The 19,778-nt window shown below is 37.8% G+C and overlaps 1 protein-coding gene across 1 annotated transcript in view; it reads left to right on the forward strand.

The window, feature by feature from the left end:
- Positions 1-19,778, forward strand: part of RYR3 (ryanodine receptor 3) — a 625,867-nt gene that overhangs the window by 119,947 nt on the left and 486,142 nt on the right. Inside the window, exons 3-4 of the mRNA XM_065402721.1 lie at positions 5,198-5,305; positions 13,746-13,766. Coding sequence (XP_065258793.1) covers positions 5,198-5,305; positions 13,746-13,766 — 129 coding nt within the window. The remainder of the gene's footprint in view (positions 1-5,197; positions 5,306-13,745; positions 13,767-19,778) is intronic.

Raw genomic sequence — 19,778 nt, forward strand, 5'->3', positions numbered from 1 at the left:
TTTCCTTGTCCAATAGAAAATGAAATAGGATTGCGGTTTCCCTCTATCATCATGCTGTACACATGCATTAGTTTGGGTTTAAGATTTGTTTTCATCATCCCACTTTCGGTTGATTTTCTGTTACTTTATCAGGATACAAGTATCCATTTTGTGATGTTACTGTGAAAGAAATGCATCAGACTGCCTCTGCGCATTTGCTTGTATATTTGATGGTAATCACATCTATATTTACAACTTTACCCCAAAAAATGTTAAAAGAACATTATTAAGGTTGCAAAGTCAAGCACTCAAAATTTAGAAAATGCCTGTGTAATCTTAATTCAGCCTCCTTTTGCATAGGCATCATGAGACAGTCTTTAATTATATGACCACATGTTATTTTGCATCACCTTACACTAATGAAGGTAAATATTTATAAGACTGTATTTTGAGGGGTGAGATTGTCCCTGGACCCCATGTAAGTGTGAGGGGGCATAAGGAATTTAACACAAATAACCAGTACAATACCCCCAAACATTTTGGATTCCCTATGAAGATTTTGACTGCTTTGCAGTAGGTTTTAGACGCTGAAAAAGGGCTGGATTAAGGTACTTGTTGCATAGATTAGACACTCAGCACGCTGTGGCTGGAGTGAAGGCAAGACTGACTTTTCTTTCCTGTTTTTCTTGCTCTGTGACTTTTAGTGGCCATGCTAACCATTCACAACTAACACCACATCCCCCTTTCTAAAAGGGAAGTGTGATAAAACCTTTATCCTGTAACTGTACATGAAACATGTAACCTTTATCATGTATGAAACAACAAACAGCCCTATGAAGAGCAGACTGCCTGAACTTTGTGACTTATTTTGTTCCTTTTAAGGCATTCGACTGCTAGTCTTCTGACTTCCTTGAATTCTCAAGATTTTATGTAATCCTCCAGGAATGTAGGAGGCTGTCTTTTTCTTGCTGGATCTTTTCTTGCAGGGAGAGTCTCAAGAGGGTACATGTGCTTCTATATAAGTAGGCGGGGTGTTGTTCGCAGGTTCCATTTCATGGTAGTGATCTGGGTAGATTGGAGGTGACACAAGGTGACATTGGTTCCAATGGATGATTCCTGTTGCCATCCCCTTTTCTTGAAAGTCTTACATGCAAATGTGATCTCCTAGATTCAGTACTCCCAAGGATTTGACTCTGTGGCACTTGTCAAAGACCACCTTCTGATGGGGTTTCTATTGATCTTCCTTCTTCTGTAATCTTGGGAAGTCTGGCCAACAAGAGTCGAGTTGGGAAAGGAAGGCTGTGATAGTGGACTTCAACTGCCTTCCCATCAACAGTTTTGCAGGCTGCGTCCATTTGCTGGAGGTGTTGACTGGTATGGCAACAGGGCAAGATAAGGGTATGAGGATTTAGAAAGAAGTTGTTTTCTTTTCTTTACTATATGTTCTGCTTTACCATTACTCTGATGGAACTGGGCTGGATCTGACATGAATGAAACTGTAGGTATCTGCAAACCTCTTGAAAGTCTCAAAGGAAAACTGAGTACCATTGTTAGAGATGTCTTGCTCCAGAATCCTAAAACAGGCAAAACATGGATTTTATCCTCTGCACAACTGCACTCGATGTGATGCTGAGTGGCCTGACAACTTCAGTGAATCTTGAGACATAATCAGTCATCAAAAGACAGGTGGTATTATCCAGATAAAAAAGATCAGTCCTGACTTTCTGTCACGGCCTGTCTGGTACAGCAGATGATAGTAATGGTTCCAGTGGATTTGTTTCATGCAAGCACAAATTTCACATTTCTCAACTCTCTGCTGTAGTTGTTTGCTCAGCCCAGGCCACCAAACTGTCTGTCTGTTTAGCTCCCTTCCTGCATTTTATAATGCCTTGGTGTCCCTCATGCAGTCTGTCCGGGATTTCCTGTTACATTAGGGATAACTAATCTGGACCTCTTCAACAATAAACCTTGCTTTATAACAAGATCCCTGGAAACCACCCAGTATGATTTCCTAGAAGTTTCTGTCTATTTTGTGCAGCCTTCTTTGTAGTGTTGGCAGTGATTCATGCCTTGACTCAGGAATTCATCTGCTTCTTGCAGGTGTTTTTCTGTGATGAGGAAATCAGTATGTACTGCATCTGTGAAATCTTCCAGAAACAGCTCCTCCTGTTCACACTCTTGCTGTGGTTTGTCTGAGATTGGGGCACTGGAGAGCGTATCAGTTGTGGAGGAATGCTCATATCTTGCTACATTTTTCTGAATGCCTGATTATGTTTAGTTCCTGGAATTCTGTGGACTAATGAGCTCTTGTAATGGCTTTGACTACTGTGCCAGGTAAGGTAGGAATTTTCCTAGGTGTGTTACTATGTCCATGAATTGACATATTTCACTGATGCACTGAGGCTCCTTCATCTGGGTAATCACTTGTACTTTTTCTGAATCTGGTTTGACCCCTGCTCCATTAGTGATCTAGCTTAGACAGATACTTGATTCTGTTTTTGAGGATTTACATCTGTCATTACGTGTTAGGCCTGCTGTCTTGCATCCATCAAGAGACGTTGGTTGTGTTGGGTTTGAGTTGATCTGTAGACAAGGATATCCTCCATTTGGCAGAGAGCCTCTTCCAGACCCTCCAGGAATGATGACATTTTTATCTGGAAGTGTTCCGGAGCAGAAGATATGCCACATAGTACTCTATTGAAACAAAACCTTCCAAAAAATGTGATGAAGGTCATTGTAGTACAGCTTCTGCAGTAAGTTGTATCTGCCAAAACCCAGATGGGGCATCCAATTTTGAAACTTTTGCTAATTGTCAAATGGTGTGCCCAATATATGGGAATACGTTTTGCTCTCTACAGACATTCTCATTGAGCTTGGTAAGGTCTACACCCATCCAAATCTTGTCATTTAGTTTTGGGATCACAACCATGCCTGCATAACATTCAGTTGGAGTGTCTATTCTGGAAGTGACACCCATCTGCTCAATGAGGTTGACCTCTTCTTTCATTCTGGGCAGTAAAGGAAGGGAGATTCTCCTAGGTGGTATTGGAGCAAATGGCTTTGCATTTGGTGTAAGTTTAATGTGGTATTCTTCCTCTGATTTCCCCAGTCCTTGGAACATTTTTGGGATCTCTTTGGGATCTCAGGTTCTAGGTTCATGATGACTGGTTCTATCCTTATAACCATGCTTATGGCTGTGATTGCTGGAAAATCAAGTGGAGCAGTGCATAGGCTATCTAAAGCATAGACATCTTGGGATGTATTCTTCTCAGAGTATTAGAATGGCTAACATTTTCCTTTCACATCTAATGAGGACTTTCCAGAGCCTTTCAATTCATTTTTGAGTCATGAAAGCGCCAACACTTCAACTTCCTATACAATGATTCTGGAATGTCCTGTTACATCAATATCTGTGTTTGCTTTGAAGTATTTTTTTATAATTTCCCAAGGGGATTGTGGTGATTCATGGTGGTTTCAAAGTCTTCAATCTCAGTGTCTTTTGGGTCTTCATTTGAAAGACAGCTGCCCCTGTGCATTTAGACTGGCAGACTGCAGCATTATGTCACCTTCTTAGACACTTCCTGTATGTATTGTGTTGTCCTTTCCTGGATAAAGCTGTTTACCGTGAGGTGGTTTGCCACACCATGGGATTCTTTCATCCTCTGTTGTATTCTTGTTCTTTACTCAATGTTAGCATAGCCATCTCTGGATCCCTTTATGCTTGTACTTATCTGGTTGGGTATTGTGTCTAGGCATTCTAGATATTTTCCTCCCCATGTGTATGGCTTCTACAGTGGGTGCCTACTCAAAAATTTTCCAGAGAAGAGTCTGTTGTGTCTTTATGTATTGATTTCGGAATACTTTGTTCTTGGTTGTCACTAGTGTGAGGTTAGGATCATTTTGGTGTTGCTGTGGGCCCCAGCCTAAGTTTCAGTGTCCCTTACTTTTCTAGCCACACTCCCAGTTGCAGCCTGGACTCACCATAGCAGTTCTCTCTGGACAGTCTGTGTTTTCAGGCCTCTGCCTGTTTTGTTACTAATCTGTGCAGGTTTTTAAGCTGTTCTAGATAGAGACTTGCTTGTGTGTTCTCCCCCCCCCCCTTTTGTGTGTGTGTGTGTGTGTGTGTGTGTAGGTGGTTTGTTATCTGCTGAATCTTTATTCAGTCCCACTCAGACATCATGCAGAGATTACAGAGACCCAAAATGTAGTGGTTGGGGTGAATGGAAAACTGTGGCTTCTTTGAGAGGTGTGGCGGACTCTGCAACTTGTAGGGACGCTACCTGGGGATCAGTACATCTTTTATAAGACACTATTCCCTTGTAGAGGCATGTAGGTCTTATACCCATTTTGGCAGAACCATCTTACAATCACTGGGCAGACTCTGAGTACCTGCTTCCAACACATCAGGTTCACTGCTTGAGAGTCACCAAGAATGTAATACATCTGGGCAATCACTTGAAGAAAGAACGGTTACTTATCTTACAGTAATTGTGGTTCCTTGAGATGTGTTGTTCGTATGTATTCCATGACCTGCTCCACCCTCTATGCCCTTGGATGGGCAGGTGTGAAGATATTCAGAGCACAGGTGTGGCCCCCTATGGACACTGCTGACCAAAACATTCCTATAATGAGTTTATGGGACATATTTTCCACTGTTGGTGCACATGTGGAAAACACATATTGAAGACCTACTGTTACTGTAGAGTAAATAACTGCTCTTTCCTGTTATAGAATTAGTGGATTGAAAATATTTCCACTCTTTTGTATTGAATGTAAGAATTATAATTCAATAAGTACAGACTTTTTGATGCTACAGTTAAGGTTTTTCTTATTATGTGAAGTACATTCAAGAGCTGGGATATCAAATTATGATTGCAGATCTTTCCTTTTAGTTTTCTATTGATTTGTCATGACTAAATATTTTAATAACTGAGAAAAAAGTAGCCTGCAGATACACTTTTCTGCTTTTGGGCCTGATGACCCCTTTTTTTAACAGTAGCACAGTGCTCTAAATAAAATTAATTGCAGCGAGAAAATCTTCTGAAGGAGGGAATACAATTTTTTATACAAAAACTTGTGTTCTTAGAAAACAAACGTACTTTCACCATAAAATGGATGTTTTTTATTTTGTGTGTATGTATTCGCATATTTGCTTTACATTTGCTTGAACTCACCAGCTATGTCATTCTTGTCCTTTGTCTTGTTCTTGTTTTTGCAGTATGTGCCTCCAGATCTTTGCATCTGTAATTTTGTGCTGGAGCAGTCTCTCTCTGTCAGAGCCCTACAGGAAATGCTGGCCAACACAGGGGAAAATGCCAGTGAAGGGGTAAGTAAATTAAATTATTTTTATTTTGGCATCAAAAAGGATACCAGGCATCCAACTTTGAACTATTTCTCATTTTTTTATCCCGATTAAGGACCTTTAGAACAGAGGGTGCCTCAGAATGGGGTAGCAGGAACTTCAATATTCCTTTTATTTAGGGTTTCCATTGATCCATTACCCTTATGATGCAGACAGTTTTTCATACTGAGAAGCTAGGTGCATTTAATGTACTTAGCAGATGAAAGAAAAAACAACCATGCTCTACAAAGGCCAGTTACTGTACTGCTAGTTCAGAATTGGCTGCTGAACAATGCAAAAGTGCACCATTGGGATGAGCCTAGCTTCTGCCAACCAAAGGAGTATGAGTTTCATAAGGTTGGTTTGAAATTTAGGTCATCAGTATGGTAGCACTATAAACCTATCAGCAGTCACAAATCAGAATAAGAGAGTATAATCTTTAAAGTTAACTGTTAGCTTCTTAAATTCATCTATCAACCAACTAAAGTGAAATAATTTATTCTGGACTTCAAACATTAATATATTTTTTGTAGTTGTACGTCTATAACTAAAGAGTTGTTTCTCAGTGAGTTTGTTTTAGTCATGGTGAGGGAGCATGAATTCTCCTGTGGAAATGTTTCATTACAGATTATTTTTATGTGATTCTGCATCTCTAAATGTATTAAAACACAAAATGATATTTAAGTAATGTTGATAGCTGGTGTAAATGCACATATGAAAGAGATTTGAAAAATAAAAGCTGCAAGTTCTTTCTGTTGTGCTTACATGTTGCATCACTGGTGGAACGTTAGACAACTGTAATACCAAGACACAAGAATGAGCTAAAGAGGATTTTCATACTGAAGGAACTTCCAGATGTCAGACTAATAAATGTACTTTAGAAATGTATTCTCTTGCCCTATTTACTACTGAAAAAGCTATTTGAGTGTAAAAACTGTGGTTTGCTCTTTCACAGTCTATCTTTTTCTCCTTTTGTGATATGGAAGTGAAGTGATAATACTGAATTTGTGGCATCGTAATCATTTCTTAGGCAATAGAAGTGATGGTGTGAGTAAAAACTGGCCTGAAACTGAAGCCCATATCCCAATTACTCTGAATTTTGGTAATGTGTATACTGATCTGAACTTTACTGCTGGCTACTTTCTTTACCATGGAACAAACCTAAGCTCTGCATCTGAACTTCCTGTTGGGAAAGTTCAGATCCAAATCCCACCTTCGCAACTCTGAACCATTCCTAATTCTAAACATGAATAATCATTGTGCAAGGTATTAAAAACCCTAAAGGGTCAAGTTCCATATAATATGGTATTAAGGTTACAGCTTAGGGTCCTTTTTAAAATAAACAAATGTTTGGCTCTAGTCTCCACCTAGAACTTTTAATCACACTTATGGGTTCTAGGAACTTAAAACTAAAATTCCTGGTCACTCTTACTTTCATCAATCACATAGAATCGTGGCTACCTGGTGACATTCATTCTTCTTAATTTATTGGAAGAAAGGACAAATATTTCATTAATTAATACTGTGGAATTAAATAGAAACTCTAAAATGTGCACGTGTTGCAGCAGAGTCTGTATGATGGGCTGCCATATTGGAGGCCACAAAACTCTTACCTAAGCCTCACTGTCAACTCCAGTACTGGTAGTAGTCAAACAGGCGAATGGGCTCCTCTTGGCTTGTACTGAGCATTATTTGCTGTGGACTACTTTGGGCCACTGAGGTTGGCTATAGACTGCTTTGCTTTGCTGATGTAGACTATAGGCCCTGCTGCCCAGCCAGATCATCACCAGGCTGCCAATATCTGCTGTGATGGGATGCTTGCATCAGTTTCCCAGTCTAGATTTAAACCTCTCTCACTGGACTGGGAGCCCAGAGCAAAGGAAGACTGAATCTCTACACTCAATTTAATTGCTTTGGGCTCAATGCCCCATCTGAGCCAACCAAGAAACTCAAAATGATACCGCTCTGTTGAGTAACTACATGGCAAGAACTTTATATGTATCAAATTAACCTGCGCGCAGTAGATGACCATTCAATTTTCCCCTTTTCTGTTGCGGGGGAACATGAAGACTCCTGTTTTCTGAAAGCCTCATAGCTCTGGGGCTTACACATATAATTTTGATTTCACTGCCAAATCAGGCAGAAGGAAAAGTGAACCTGTGAGGGAGAAAACTATATGTTTTTCAGATTAACACAAGAAATGCACCATATGTGTATGGGAATTAAAAAATTAATTCGGGGTAATATCCTTTTTGTACAAATGCTGAATTATTCCAAATTTACTTCAAAATGAAAACCTCCTTTGACTCAGTTTTCCATGCTTTTATAGACTTAATACAGTTTTAAATGTACTTGTAGTGCTTTCTTTTTCTTTTTCTTAGGATAATCCTGGAAAATAAAGGAGGTTGATGCGGGAGGGTAGACTGTAATGGCTCCTTTGGGTGGTAGAGCAAATGGGTGTTTGTCGTAATAGAGGATAATTGTTCCTTTGAATGTTTTCACAGTTTATTTGGAAATTTGAATGTACACTTTTTCAAAAATGTGTATTTTTATACTAAAGATGGTAATAGCTAAGAATAAAAAATTAAAAATGTAATTTTCTCTTTTGAATTATAAATTGGCTTTTATACTGTGGTCTGTTCATTGTCTGGGTATACCGCAAGAAGGACAGGAGACTTGTTATGGGTTTTAATCAGGCCGCAACTTTATTATTTAGATGTCTGGGACTACCCGGCAGATAAAGTGTACAGTGCAGGCAAATCCATGCTTATTCAAATCAATTCTCCGGGGCTTTCACCAGCCCCCTTTGTTTAATCCATGCTTATTCACATCAATTCTCCAGGGCTTCCACCAGCCCCCCTTTGATTCCATCCAGGTCCCCCAGCCGACCCATGGCTTGGACCTTACCATCCACCAGCCTTGCAAGAGGCTTAAGGAGGGCTATGAGAACGGGGGGGGGGGGGAGAGGGAGTTGGCTCCCTGCCATACCGGTCATGGGAGTCCCTGACCCCCCTCCCCCATTCTGTTTCTTTATCCAGTTCCTCCTTTTAAGTCCTTTACCAGGCCATTTATCTGGTCACTGGCTGCCCTCCCTATGGAGTACCTGCACTGAACATCCACCCAATATTACAAAATAAGTTGTGACATATGGCCTACCACCTTTTCTATTCACCAGAAAAGGTCCATCCTCACACCCACTGTGAGGAAGGCGAAAAAACCACACTCCACTGAAGCCAATTCTGTTGGTGTGGGAAAAATTCCTTCTCAGCCCCCCTTTAAAAGGGGCAACGAGCGTAATGCCCACAGCAGGTCCAAACCCAGCCTGCCATTCGCCTCCACTTGCTGGCTACTAGGGGAGGGAGGGTGGGTGCTGGCTTCCTCGCTGCTTTCACATAGAGACTTGCCCCACCCAGGTTTCCTGCCTTTATGCACATTCGGGGGCATGGGGGGCGGAGTCATTGCTGCAAAGTTGACCACCGAGCACCTTTTGCAGCAGTTTCTGACCTTCTTCCTCTCCCCGCCCTCATCCCCCAACCACAAAGCAGAGCTGTCCTTCTTTGGGTAAGCCCACACAAATTCTGCCCCACCTTTAATTGTGGTGCAGTCATTGTCCTGCAACAACTGACCATTTGAAAACAGATTTAGATTTTATCCGCTTGTAAAGTGGATGCATCAAAGTACTACGTAAGTATTGATTATGTTACAATGATTCTTATTTCTCCCAATAAAATGAATGTGTAACTCTAGCTGTGATTAGCTATAATGAAGTGTGTACTGAAGTTTCCAATCTATAGTCAAGAGGCTATATTATCTTTTCAAATAGGATAAATGTTTCCAAGCACTGTGTGAGTAACAGAACCACTGTAGTCTGTTGCATAAGGACCCGTCCCAGTGCTCACTAACTCAATGGGAGTCTTTCTCTTTCTTTCAGTGTGTGTGTGTTGAACCAGACCTTAAATACATTTGTAGATCATTTTATTAAGTTTTCTATCTATGAAGTTACTGCAATGTTTCAGCAGATTCGCATATATTAAAATGTTCACATTAAAGTGCCATAGCCATGGTTCAAAATTAATAATGGGGTTGATTGGAAATTTTAAACAGCTGCCCCAAAATGCCACATTAACAACATTGCATATTAACAAAATAAACTTTTTCGTTTTAGATAACAAGCAATTTTTCATTTGCAAGCAATACAAAGGGGAAAAAATGAACACCTACACCCAAAATAGATCAGAAGCATGAGAGATATAGAAGAAATAGCCAAAAATATTATTTTATTTATAAAGATTTATTTTTTGAGTATAAATAACAGGAGTACTTGTGGCACCTTAGAGACTAACAAATTTTACGAGTTTTTTCATGAAGTTGATGGATTTCCACTCCATACGGCTAAATGCAGTGCCTTGCATAATGACAGGTTTCAGAGTAGCAGCCGTGTTAGTCTGTATCCGCAAAAATAACAGGAGTTAACAGGTGCCACAAGTACTCCTGTTATTTTTGCGGATACAGACTAACACGGCTGCTACTCTGAAACCTTTTTGAGTATAGACCTTGTGTGGGATTTTCATTCCAGAGCAAATAGGTACAGTTAAGATGTATCCCAAACAATTAACATTTTATATGGTTTCAAAGAAAATATTAACGTGTTTTAAAAAGTTATTCAGTTTCTGCAGATGCTTCTGAAACTTGCTCCTTTGCGGAGGGTCAGTACAAGGCCTGTGCTCCACGACTTTGGTGCAACTTAACAGGTACTTAACTTAGTGCTGGCCCTTAGCTTGATGGTGAGTTTCACTTTGTGAGATGACCTCCCATTGACTTCAGTTGAATTTTGATGTAATCTCCAGAGTGCTTTTAACATCAAGTCCTTTTCAATAAGGTTTTATTTTGGGGGAATAAAGGGTATTTTGGGGTCACAAAGACACAAACAAAAATTTAAAACTTGTGAATTTTTGCATTCCTGTAATTTGAACAGACTGGCAAACTTCTAGACCCTCAAATTCACTTTCTTACCAATTGTTTCTCTTTGCAGGTGCTAAAGGTATTCCTGTTCTTTTATAAAAAAAAAAAATAAACAAATTTTAAATACAATCCATAATTCCAATGTCTTGATCAACAGTCAGGTCATATTAAAAATAATAATTTTTAAAAGTCAGTATCCGCTCTACAAGCCTATTCTTGCAGTCCTTTTATGTGTGGAGCTCATAGTAACTTTCCTGGGACATGCATATACAGAGGGCTTGCAGAATCAGTAATATATGTAAGCACATTATTTTTCATACTGTTCTATTAGCACAAAATACTGCAGTTCATGTGTATATTATGTATGTGTGTAAAGACATAAATTATGTATATTTACACATACATATAGAATATATATGATGATGTGGTATGAAGTGTTGTGGCTCGTCAGAATAAGTTTGGGATGGCTGGATTCATTACTCATGAAGATGTGAATATGTTATTCAAGTCAACCAAAAGGAGTGCCAATAAAGTATTTGCACCATAATAAGCCAACATGTATTGTACCTGTGTCACATATTTGACAGAAATACTATTTTAGAAGGGTTTTAGATATTTTAACTTTTTATATTAGGACTATTTTGGATATCTCTCCACCTGTAAAAATAAGCTGCTTTAGTACCACAAATTCAACTGTGCACTGCTCAGAGGAAGAAAAAAAAGTAACTAATTGTTTTCGGTTAGTTTAATCATTTACAGTAGTGTAGACTCAGAGCAGAGTTTTTCACCCCAGAATATTCCAAATCAGGTAGGGATCTGAACCTGAGTCTCCCGAGCCAGGATCCTAACTACCAAACTACAGACAGAGTCTCTCTCTCTCTCTCTCTCTAAAAAACTCTAAAACATCTCATTTTCTTTTCAATCCAAAACAAAAACAACCTTGGAAATGTTTTTCAAAATGGAATTGTTTTCTGACTATCCTTTTTTTTTTTTTTACCTACAAAGAGAAACATCTTTTAAACAAAATGAATGTTATAGCCTAAAAGTTTTACAAAGATTCTATAAAGGCAGCTGACCGGATTGATTTTGTAAAATTTGGGGAGGAAATATACTTATGTGCTGAGATTTTGTAGGCTTCATTTTAATGTACTGGTGGAGTTATCAAGCTGTGGAAAGTGGACAGACCTCTTTATGTATCAAACCTATAATGGGAAGGATTTTATTATGTTAAAAAGGAGACCCAAGTGTATGTGTCTGGAGATATTTTTATGCAATGTATCTGAATCAGGATTTGTGTGTATATGTACAAGACATTTTGTGTGTATATTCGTGTATCTCTATCTAATCATCGGAGCCCCATACTTAAGTTGGAGTTCAGCTTTCTACTTAAAGCAGTGATTCATTCACTGTGTTTTGTATGAAGAATATAGTGTATTCTTCCCTAAATGATAATATACAATCTATGGGGCAGATCCTTAGCTGGAACAAATTGTCATAGGTCCATTGAAATTAGTGGAGCAATGTTAGATCCCTTAGCTGGTGTAAACTATCCTTGAGAGTCCAGATTGATTTTTCAAGTAAATATGTAAAAGCAGTTTAATTTACAATTAATTAGAAATCAGCCCTTTACGAAAGTTTACTTTTTGAGCCTTATAATTTTTTGGGCTCCGCTAGAAAATTAATTACTGAGTTTTGAGATTGGAAAATTGAGTCACTTGTAGAATTTTTTTTCAGCATTTGCAGGGTAGTTCAACTTTTAAAAACTATTATTGTACTAAGTTTTCATTTGTTGATATTCATCATAACTGTTTCTTTTTCTGTCACATTGTTTACTGCCAATTTGTATAACATCAAATGGATACTCCAAAAGCTAAGTATTGCTTTAAAAAAAATGTTTCTAGCCTTTATGGTTATAGAGAAAATCTGTAAAATATGAACCAAGTGTTGTATTCACTGCCTAGCAATGCAAAATGATGTATTCATTTGTTAGCTGTGGCTCTTGCCAAAGGGTTTTCATGAAAGTGACCAGCTGACTCAGGAGTATAGTCCCTATGTTTACTGGGCACATTTAAGGATATGCTGTTCTGTGTGCAAGAAACTCTTGGTTGGAAATCCTTTCTCAAGCTAAAGACCCTGGGTAATTCATACACCTTTTATATTGGTTAAGGTTCCTGTACACATCACATTAGGACAGCAACCTCAAAGGCAAGAAAATTAAAAGTTAAGCCATATAACAGTACATATCCTTTACTCTTTCAGCCATGGACTGACACCTTACCACTAGCCTACATCACCTTATCACCAATGACCAACACAAACAATGCACCATCATCTTATCTCTGTTGCAGTAAGGATGTCAGCCTTCCATGAACCCCTCTCCAAGACTTGAATGAGTATGATATTCTGGAATTCTGCAGAATGGGTGGAGGGATAGGGGCAGACTCATCTGTTTGTGATGATGAGTTTGGAGGAGTTGTAAGAAGGTTGACATCTCTCCTTAGGCAGATGTAAGGTTGTAGTACATTGTCTATGGTTTATGGTGGTTGAACTAGCTGTGAGGTGTCTTTCTCTGGATGGAGGAGTAGAAGGTGTGCACTGTTAGATGGTTTAACTTTTCCTTGCTTTTGAGGGTTGGGATCAGGAACATTGTGTGTACTCTAACTCTAACTCTTATACAATGTAGTATTTATGTGTGTGCATGTGTGTGGGCAGGTATGTTTGCAACAACAAAAATAATGTAAATTTAAAATACATTTTTTGATTAGTACTCAAAGGTTTATATTTAAAACTAGTTTCAGAACAAGCAAGGCCTGGGCCTATTGATTATCAGACCTGTTTTGCTATAGCATTCATGAACACAAACAAATTAATTACTGTCTTTGTGAGAAAGTATGTGTGACACAATAAGAAAGAGCATGAAAGAATCAGTTTTTGTTCAAGCTGATAAAACAAAAGTAGTAAAATATGTTTACTAATCTGTTCCAATTGTGTGTGTGTGTGTGTGTGTGTGTCTCTCTCTCTCTCTCTCTCTCTCTCTCTCTCTCTGTCGCTCTCTTTTTTTTTTTTAATGGTAAAAGCAAGGGTAGCTAATTTTTTTCCTGACCATTTTCCTTGGCTGAATTCATCCTTATAAATGTTATGATGCAACACTACTGCAATACCATTGCAGTGATTTACAGCTTCTTGCAGCTCATTTTATACTATAGCATGCAGCTTACTAGCCAGTTTGCTGATGGTATCAGTACTGTGTCAGTAGAGAATGAATGTTGAATGTTATATCACTGTTTATTTGGGGCAATTTAAAAATGTCTGACAATGGTAGATCCAACCTTTAGGTGAGCAATATATTTATATTGTTTATTGAACTATTTAAAAAATACAAACAAAACATTTGAACACATCCACAACAAAATCATATGCACAACTAAATTTTCATTTATTATTTTGTTTTTCACTTTGCTAGCCTAGTGACCTCTCCGAATGGGTATGTTCTTCCTTTCTTCATTTAATATACATATAGTTTGCATGAATCTGACTTCAGTTGTACTTTTAATAAATTAGACCTTTCACTTGTAAGTGATCAGAACAGTTTCATTCTTTGTGCCTATTGTTTCTTGTGGTTTTAGATGGGGCCCACACACCTCCAAGCAAACGATCAATCAGTCAGTTAAAATATTGGTCTCAGCCAAACTGAATTATTTGTCCCTTAAAATAATAATTTTAAAATTTTAAATAGAGGACCTCTGAAATCTTAGAAATTTCTGAAGATCTTTGATCTGAGGGTTCAGAAATTAATCATCAAACTTTCAAACTATTGTATTAAAATCTAAGGGAAGCATGCAGCCTCTCTTAACCCAAGTTACTTAGAAGCCCTAATACAGCTTTAAATGCTATTATGCAGTTACCGTTTTGCAGTTACATATAACTGTGGAGTGCATAATAAGAATGAAAAAAGCTAGTGAAAAAATTACCTACTTTCTGTGGGCTCAATTCTGCACCTTATTTAAAATAAATAGTATACTACATTACCTATAGCCCCATGAAATCAATTGGATAACGTTCAGAACAAGGTGTCCCTCTAATGAGCAAGAGTGGCAGAATCAGGCCCTACATGCCAAATCTATTGCATTGCATCTTTGGCAATACAGTAGTGACGAATGCTAATTCATCACACTGTTTAAGAAAAATCCCCAAACTTTAAAGTCAAACTAGCTTTTTACATTTTGCGATCTCATGAGTAAAGGCATTTTCAAGTGAAAGAACATATAACATTTAATCTACTTATTAATATTTCTCTCTCTTGTTCTCTATCACCTACTTTTCTGAAAATAGAACTTCTGTTTCTGTGGAATTGTCTTTTAAGGATGAATTATTTAGTCTTTTAAAAAAAATTCTAAATATGCTTGCTATGCAGTCTGGGTATTGTTTTGCAACAAGAATAACCACTGCTTTCCCCCCTAATATTCTATAAACACTTGCATTTTTTCTTGTGTTTTAGTGGATATACAGAAGCAGTAGTTGAGCATTTGTAATGATAGCCTTTGCCTTCAAGAAAAGTAACTTATTAACTGTAAGGTGATTGATTAAAATATACTTTGAAATACTGCATTAACATACATAACTCTATTCAAGAGCCTGCAATAGCCTATGATTTTAAATGTCTGAATAGAAAAAGCATTTTGTTTTCAAGCATTTTGAGGTTGCAATTAGCTACCAAAATCCATATTCACCAAAAATATTGAAATAAAAAATCTATTTTATATAGATTTTTGCCTCCATTTGAGTTTTATTTTTTCATGATTTTAGTATTCATGAAAAGGGTTGTTTGAAGAGTTTAGCCAGTCTTTGAAAATTTAACCTGTTTGCTCTATTTGGTTATGAATTGAAGACCTGGATCATTTGTGCAATGCTTGTGAGTGATGGTCACTTAAGGTGAATGTGACCAAACGTACTGCATCTGTAACAGTAAGAAGGATTCAAACCGGTTTCACAGGGTGGATTAGAAAGCTGAATTTATTCTATCTGCAGTTTTTATCCAGATGAAGTAATGGAGTAAAGAAACACTAACATGTTTTAAGTCCCCCCATCCCACCAATGATTCTATTGAATGTAACAAATCTATTTTTATTTTTTCATAAGCTGTGCTTCTTCTCTGCTATATAAATAGTGAAGTGTATAGGATTGTGATGGCAGAGCTGGCTTAAAAACAAACCAGACTTGATGTGCTCATAGCTATGCGTTATCCTTTTGAAATATGGTAGTACGTGCCTAAGCATTTAATCTCATAGATAAAATCTGTAGGTCTAGTATTTGATTTTAATATAATCCCATTACTTTTCTGCTCATAGTGTCTTAATTTTCAAACAAAACTTGATGCACAATTGATGTTGTAAGGATGACTTCAACAGTTTTGTGTAGAATAGTAAAGATAATAGATCTCATGTAGAAATATGATTTGTGATTTAAGTTGGAATGTATTCTGTATTATTAGTGGTGATTTATTAAAATATGACAGATGCTATGACTGTGGGCCTAATTCAGCAAATCACCACAGTGAATAGTCCAATTGAAGACAGTGGGACTGCTCATGTGAGTAAAGGTATTCAGGTCTGGCCCAATGTTTGGAGTGTTGAAGACAGGCTCACGTGAAATTTGTTTCTGTAATTATCAGCATTGGCCTCAGAATTTTCAATGTGCTGTTTCTGAAGCAAGCGAACATTGCTGAAATGAACTTCCCCTAACGTACTGAAGTTCCCCTAAAAGCCATTATTTTTAAAAATGGTTTCAGTACTGCATTGCAGATGTAAGCTAGTTCTTTTGTGTAATAGCGTGGTGTCCGATTCATGACCTTCATGGGCTCTCTTAAGGAAAATGTGTATTTGATTACGAATGTGTTTCTTGAGTCATATCATGCCACTTTCAAATGAAAGTGTATGAACAAAGTTGGTCACTACCACTATCTCAACTGCCTGTCATGGCCTGCAGCTTCAGGAGCAGCTCTGATGTGATCCTGGAGCAGTCTGAGCACCTGCTCTCCCCATGTGTTGCTTCTTATGGAAAGGAGAAGAGTAGATCTGGTTGCTCTATTGCGTGATTATCTGCCATTCTGTGGGAGCCCCAGGGAGAGCAGAATAGGAGCTCAACTGCCTTTGCTTGATCCTAGGGGAGTGTCTAGCAAAAGACGGCACTCTTCTCCCACACAGCCACCCAGGACAGTCCAGGAGGCAGTGGGGAAAGAGGGGAAGATGAAAACCATTAGCTAATTTTGGTTTCCTGATTTTGCCCCAGCTCAAGTTAGAACATTTTAGGGGTTGTTCTGACTTGCACCAGCTAGCAACAGTTCCCCAGGGAGCCATACATCCACTGAGAATAACTGGAACACTCTGAGCCTGCAGAGCTCATGCATAGGGATTCCTGTGTCCCAGCTGGGGGTACTTCCAGCAGGGGATTGGTAGATTATTTTTTCATTCTTTGCACCACTGTTTATTTGGGGCAATTTAAAAATGTCTGACAATGGTAGATCCAACCTTTAGGTGAGCAATATATTTATATTGTTTATTGAACTATTTAAAAAATACAAACAAAACATTTGAACACATCCACAACAAAATCATATGCACAACTAAATTTTCATTTATTATTTTGTTTTTCACTTTGCTAGCCTAGTGACCTCTCCGAATGGGTATGTTCTTCCTTTCTTCATTTAATATACATATAGTTTGCATGAATCTGACTTCAGTTGTACTTTTAATAAATTAGACCTTTCACTTGTAAGTGATCAGAACAGTTTCATTCTTTGTGCCTATTGTTTCTTGTGGTTTTAGATGGGGCCCACACACCTCCAAGCAAACGATCAATCAGTCAGTTAAAATATTGGTCTCAGCCAAACTGAATTATTTGTCCCTTAAAATAATAATTTTAAAATTTTAAATAGAGGACCTCTGAAATCTTAGAAATTTCTGAAGATCTTTGATCTGAGGGTTCAGAAATTAATCATCAAACTTTCAAACTATTGTATTAAAATCTAAGGGAAGCATGCAGCCTCTCTTAACCCAAGTTACTTAGAAGCCCTAATACAGCTTTAAATGCTATTATGCAGTTACCGTTTTGCAGTTACATATAACTGTGGAGTGCATAATAAGAATGAAAAAAGCTAGTGAAAAAATTACCTACTTTCTGTGGGCTCAATTCTGCACCTTATTTAAAATAAATAGTATACTACATTACCTATAGCCCCATGAAATCAATTGGATAACGTTCAGAACAAGGTGTCCCTCTAATGAGCAAGAGTGGCAGAATCAGGCCCTACATGCCAAATCTATTGCATTGCATCTTTGGCAATACAGTAGTGACGAATGCTAATTCATCACACTGTTTAAGAAAAATCCCCAAACTTTAAAGTCAAACTAGCTTTTTACATTTTGCGATCTCATGAGTAAAGGCATTTTCAAGTGAAAGAACATATAACATTTAATCTACTTATTAATATTTCTCTCTCTTGTTCTCTATCACCTACTTTTCTGAAAATAGAACTTCTGTTTCTGTGGAATTGTCTTTTAAGGATGAATTATTTAGTCTTTTAAAAAAAATTCTAAATATGCTTGCTATGCAGTCTGGGTATTGTTTTGCAACAAGAATAACCACTGCTTTCCCCCCTAATATTCTATAAACACTTGCATTTTTTCTTGTGTTTTAGTGGATATACAGAAGCAGTAGTTGAGCATTTGTAATGATAGCCTTTGCCTTCAAGAAAAGTAACTTATTAACTGTAAGGTGATTGATTAAAATATACTTTGAAATACTGCATTAACATACATAACTCTATTCAAGAGCCTGCAATAGCCTATGATTTTAAATGTCTGAATAGAAAAAGCATTTTGTTTTCAAGCATTTTGAGGTTGCAATTAGCTACCAAAATCCATATTCACCAAAAATATTGAAATAAAAAATCTATTTTATATAGATTTTTGCCTCCATTTGAGTTTTATTTTTTCATGATTTTAGTATTCATGAAAAGGGTTGTTTGAAGAGTTTAGCCAGTCTTTGAAAATTTAACCTGTTTGCTCTATTTGGTTATGAATTGAAGACCTGGATCATTTGTGCAATGCTTGTGAGTGATGGTCACTTAAGGTGAATGTGACCAAACGTACTGCATCTGTAACAGTAAGAAGGATTCAAACCGGTTTCACAGGGTGGATTAGAAAGCTGAATTTATTCTATCTGCAGTTTTTATCCAGATGAAGTAATGGAGTAAAGAAACACTAACATGTTTTAAGTCCCCCCATCCCACCAATGATTCTATTGAATGTAACAAATCTATTTTTATTTTTTCATAAGCTGTGCTTCTTCTCTGCTATATAAATAGTGAAGTGTATAGGATTGTGATGGCAGAGCTGGCTTAAAAACAAACCAGACTTGATGTGCTCATAGCTATGCGTTATCCTTTTGAAATATGGTAGTACGTGCCTAAGCATTTAATCTCATAGATAAAATCTGTAGGTCTAGTATTTGATTTTAATATAATCCCATTACTTTTCTGCTCATAGTGTCTTAATTTTCAAACAAAACTTGATGCACAATTGATGTTGTAAGGATGACTTCAACAGTTTTGTGTAGAATAGTAAAGATAATAGATCTCATGTAGAAATATGATTTGTGATTTAAGTTGGAATGTATTCTGTATTATTAGTGGTGATTTATTAAAATATGACAGATGCTATGACTGTGGGCCTAATTCAGCAAATCACCACAGTGAATAGTCCAATTGAAGACAGTGGGACTGCTCATGTGAGTAAAGGTATTCAGGTCTGGCCCAATGTTTGGAGTGTTGAAGACAGGCTCACGTGAAATTTGTTTCTGTAATTATCAGCATTGGCCTCAGAATTTTCAATGTGCTGTTTCTGAAGCAAGCGAACATTGCTGAAATGAACTTCCCCTAACGTACTGAAGTTCCCCTAAAAGCCATTATTTTTAAAAATGGTTTCAGTACTGCATTGCAGATGTAAGCTAGTTCTTTTGTGTAATAGCGTGGTGTCCGATTCATGACCTTCATGGGCTCTCTTAAGGAAAATGTGTATTTGATTACGAATGTGTTTCTTGAGTCATATCATGCCACTTTCAAATGAAAGTGTATGAACAAAGTTGGTCACTACCACTATCTCAACTGCCTGTCATGGCCTGCAGCTTCAGGAGCAGCTCTGATGTGATCCTGGAGCAGTCTGAGCACCTGCTCTCCCCATGTGTTGCTTCTTATGGAAAGGAGAAGAGTAGATCTGGTTGCTCTATTGCGTGATTATCTGCCATTCTGTGGGAGCCCCAGGGAGAGCAGAATAGGAGCTCAACTGCCTTTGCTTGATCCTAGGGGAGTGTCTAGCAAAAGACGGCACTCTTCTCCCACACAGCCACCCAGGACAGTCCAGGAGGCAGTGGGGAAAGAGGGGAAGATGAAAACCATTAGCTAATTTTGGTTTCCTGATTTTGCCCCAGCTCAAGTTAG

The sequence above is a fragment of the Emys orbicularis genome, chromosome 4, assembly GCF_028017835.1.
Source record: "Emys orbicularis isolate rEmyOrb1 chromosome 4, rEmyOrb1.hap1, whole genome shotgun sequence".
Taxonomy (NCBI): domain Eukaryota; kingdom Metazoa; phylum Chordata; order Testudines; family Emydidae; genus Emys; species Emys orbicularis.